General features: G+C 49.1%; 1 protein-coding gene across 1 annotated transcript; it reads right to left on the bottom strand.

The window, feature by feature from the left end:
• Positions 1-1789: 1789 nt before the first annotated feature.
• Positions 1790-4244, bottom strand: LOC100903585 (uncharacterized). The gene is made up of 7 exons (XM_029112983.1): positions 4230-4244; positions 3999-4076; positions 3769-3894; positions 3539-3655; positions 3176-3359; positions 2806-3085; positions 1790-2708 (listed from the first exon to the last, which is right to left on the bottom strand). The coding sequence occupies exons 1-7, from the start codon at positions 4242-4244 to the stop codon at positions 1790-1792; spliced, it is 1719 nt and encodes a 572-aa protein (XP_028968816.1).

Genomic DNA, 4244 nt, shown 5'->3' with positions numbered 1-4244 from the left:
GGCGGGAATTCTCAAGGGACTACATTGATCAATACGGAGGGGAGTTCGATCGAGACATCTCTGTGCAACGCTTTGGTGAGACAGTCGAACCCGCTTATAAGAAAACCGCCTAAAATAGAAAACCGTATATAAGGGACCGATCCCGATTCCTCGTTTTTTTTCTCCATGGGGCTTCATGTTAAGAACCTCGTTCGCAAGAATTTCGGATATAAGAGAAAACCGGATATGAGAGACCATTCCGCAACCCCGGCTCCATGGAGTCCCATGTCGGAGACCTCTTATTTCTGGTTAGCCTTTCCATGACTTCACTCCCTCTAAAAAGCTGCCCGAATAAGATATGGTTCTGATGAACTTCCGTCATAAATCAGAATTCGCTCTTAAACGATCGTCTCTGCGCTGAATCATGGTATGGGCATCCGAGTCATACGACAACGGGACTTCTCAGGTTTTTCCATGGAAAACCCGTACCTCGAATATTGAGAAACCGGATATAAGAGGCCATTTTCGATTCTCCGAGAGGTCTCTTATAAGCGGGTTCGACTGTATGAAGGTCCGGATTTGACTCAAACACATGTGATCTCGGATTTCGACGAAACTCTCCCGGAGGCGCAATGCCACCTACTGCTGGAAAGCTTCCATGTAGTTTTGCTAAACTTCCATGGATCGGGATAATGGCAAATAGAATACACTCATGCCAGAATACTGCGGAACGCTTGCATCAGATAGTTGGCTTCAAGCCCATTAGCCCGCATACCCACGAGCCTGGATACCTGATAGCCTGACTGCTGGACTCGACCACCCTCTTGCAGAAAGACCCGCTTAATTGGAGTCGAAGTTGTCGAATGGAAACATGCTCTGGTGACCCGCGCGCTTGTGCAGAACTAGCGACTCGACAAACGATGATCACAACACGCCCAAAGTCGGGAAATACAAATTCTCCGCTGGCTCCGTGGCTTCTCCCCATCGGAAACGAGAGTGAAACGCCTCTCGACAACCAGGACTTCCTCTTGTACTCCCTCAATTGAGTTTTACGCGGGAAACACCTGCGACAAGGTTCGCTCCCTCATTAATGTAAGCGATGAATGTATCGGTCTATCCTCGAGCTTTCTTCTCGGACTGTGCATTCGGGGGGATTACTTGATACACCGCTGGAAACTGCTTCCACGAGAGGCCGGAAAGCCCCCGATAGTGAGGAGGAATCTAATTACCGGCATATAGGTAGAATCTGATTGACCCTCAGATATGAAAACGGCATACTGCATCGAAATGAATTCCGATTCAGCGACCATTTCGAAGGGGATCGTAGATTTCTGCACTTGGGCACCCTCACAAAGCACGCCTCGGCACGGAATTCTCTCGATATCAATCATCGATCTATATGCCTGCGCATGTATCTACGTACAAACCTGCATACGACCTGTGTGAAAACAAAGGCAGAAGCCAGACCGCTCATTTATTCTTCGACGCAAATTTCTAATGTATGTACAGTTGACCATGAGTCCACCGGTACAATCGAGAAACAATGGCGAGTTTCTTGTAAAGGTAGGTAGCTCGCTTGACAGGTCGACTCAGTTCTCAATAACGCGGTCCGCCGGGGAGCGTCGGGAGCAATACAGAAATTTAAGTGTGAGGAGTGGATGTTCCACAATACAGTGTGATCCGCGAATGGCATGCTCGCTCGTAAGCTCCTATATACAGTAATACAGGCTCCTCCTCGTCACCGTTCCAAACGGTTCCAAGTTCCAACGCAACGCATTCTCCTTGTGCTACAGCAGTTCGATTTTGCGATCTAATGAATGCATTTGTTCCTTTTTAGAGCACTGTAAGTCCGTAGTACCCAGAACAAGTATGCAGCGATACACGAGGAGCACACAGAAAATAGTGCGAGGAGTCCGAGACAGGCGGTAACCGAGACTGCGGGGAAACATACCGTCCCATATACAATGTCGATATGCTGACGAGCATCGTAGACGATCATGGCTTCGTCAGCACTGATGTTGGGCTTGAATGCGAGGTCCTGAACCGCGACAACTCGGAAAGAACCTCGGACTCCGAAATCGTCAATATCTCGGCGGATTCTTGAGTTCCGAGTGCCGAGGGGAAGTTTCCAGTAATTGCCTGGCTCCGCATTACCGCCCTGGGGTTGATGCCGGACCGCAGAGAAGCGTTTCGTAGTTTCTTTCATTGATTGATCATGGGATCCTTCCGATCTCTCGTAGGAATTTTCTGTCGACTCTAGAGATGCGGGATCGTCTTCGTCAGACGCGTTGACTCCTTCTGTTGGGATATAGACCGGAGCAGGGTCATTATTCGATGATTGCGAGAGAGGGTCTTTCTTCGATGCCGAGTGTTTGACTGTTAGAGGAGATTCCCTATGTTTCGCTTGCATCGTGCCTGGGCGCTGTGACGGGGGTGGAGGTATGAAGAAGGGATGATGCACAGATCTCGGGGGCAACGAGATAGGCACAAAATTCGGTCGTTGCGTAGAGGTGATTGAAACCCGTGTCACGCTTTTCGGCAGTGGTAGAGGTTTCTTGTCGATGATGTTATTCGAAGATACAGCTTGATGATCGACGACCGAAACATGTGGTGGATGGGAATCCTGCGAATGGCAATCCTTCGGACAGCCATTTCGACAGATCTCTACAACGCACTGCATTTGAACCTCGATTGTGTCAGGGAACTTGAACGCGTAGAAATGCGAGTAGCTGGGGGCAAAGGGTAACACGGTTATAGCCTTTTTGAGCCGCATGCGAACGTCATATATATGAACGATACTCCGCCATTTGTTCTGAAATTCCTCACCTGACGATGCTGGCCCGACCACCTTGCGTATCTTTAACCTTCAGGAATGGCGTTAACATCTTTGGTCGAAGAACGCATCCGTCCTCGTCCGTCAAATGTAGAGGAGGCCTCACCCCATCGTGCGCCCAGCATGATTTCACTCTCATGTCAAACTCGTTATTATCATCGGCTATTGCAACCACCATAGTCAGAGGAGATCCAAGAGGAACAATCGAAGAAACTTGTCTCGCCCAAGGTCCCTTCCCCTCCTGGATTTCCATCCAGCAGCCAATGTTATCCCCTGTATTCCAATAAGGACGGATTAGCCGGACGACTCTCTAATCGCCGAGTATGCATATATCGCGACGTTTTGACAGGGTTTGCTACGAACCTTGAAAATTCAACTCTTGAACCTCAAGGTCGGCGAGTTGAATACTCGGGGATTTGAGAGCCGATTTTTCGTAGGCGTCATGCCATTCACATCTGAGTCGTTTAGCCTCGTCCCACGCTTCGATTACATCTTGGCCGTATTGGATGACGATCGTGTTCTCATAGAAGCTCCCTGCATGATCTGGCTGTGAGAGAGTCCATCCCGAGGTTAGGCACTGCTCATCCTCAAATCCTTCCACCTAACGATTTGTCGACCGCATTCTCGGGCAGTCTTCCGCAGCGCTTTTTGTGCGAAAAGCAACGGGGATCACGGTCGAGCGGGACTCTAGGAATCGGGGAGAGCTGTACCGTGCTTCTCGCTTACCTTGGTCCCGCACTTATCGTAGAATACATCGAAGTCGACACCCCCGATAATGCTAGATCCAGATTTGATGTAAACACAATCAGGATGCCCATGATATCCTTTCGAGAAAACCAAGCCCTGGAATCGCAATACCAAGACTGAGAAACGATAATTTGCAAGGCGATACAAATGAACCATTCGAATAGCCATGGTGAATCAATCGCCGACTTTTCGTTTTCGGCGCGACCAACCTGGAAGGCCTGAGGACCGAAATCCAGATGGACTCGCATGTGTCGTTTACCGCAAGCAACCTGGACGTCTTGGAGTCTGGCTTCTGGTTGAACGATGTTTGTCAGCGCGTTGTCCCATTGAGTATCCTGCAAGGCACCAGGATCGGAATCGTCCCGACAATCATTGTGCAAAGCCGGGAAGATACAATCTGAATGATCTGGAGACGGAGTGGATTGTTCGAAGAACTCACTTTTACAGCATGGACCACTATCAGGATGTGTAGCAATGAAAGCAGTATTCCGTATGCGTGCTTCCCTCGCCGGTGAATCTGAGGTGGAAAGAGAGCAATATAATCATTGGTCCACAGAATGCGTGGTATCTTCCTAAGCCCTGACAATATTTCAATACAAGATGATGTATCTCGGGATCCCGACGGACATCGACTCCTCCAACGATGATACTAGATAGAGTTCTGACGTACAAATCCGAGATTCAT

The sequence above is a fragment of the Galendromus occidentalis genome, unplaced genomic scaffold (assembly GCF_000255335.2).
Source record: "Galendromus occidentalis unplaced genomic scaffold, Mocc_1.1 scf7180000075830, whole genome shotgun sequence".
Taxonomy (NCBI): Eukaryota; Metazoa; Arthropoda; class Arachnida; order Mesostigmata; family Phytoseiidae; genus Galendromus; species Galendromus occidentalis.
The sequence above is the reverse complement of the archived record's forward strand: the minus strand, read 5'-3'. Positions and strand labels throughout refer to the sequence as shown.

What these genes read in the sequence shown, in the direction of transcription:
- LOC100903585 (XM_029112983.1), bottom strand. An exon ending in ACGATAAGTGCGGGACCAAG is followed by an intron (nt 3,360 to 3,538) that starts GTAAGCGAGAAG and finishes ACTCTCTCACAG; the next exon opens with CCAGATCATGCAGGGAGCTT. An exon ending in GGTCGGGCCAGCATCGTCAG is followed by an intron (nt 2,709 to 2,805) that starts GTGAGGAATTTC and finishes CTTTGCCCCCAG; the next exon opens with CTACTCGCATTTCTACGCGT.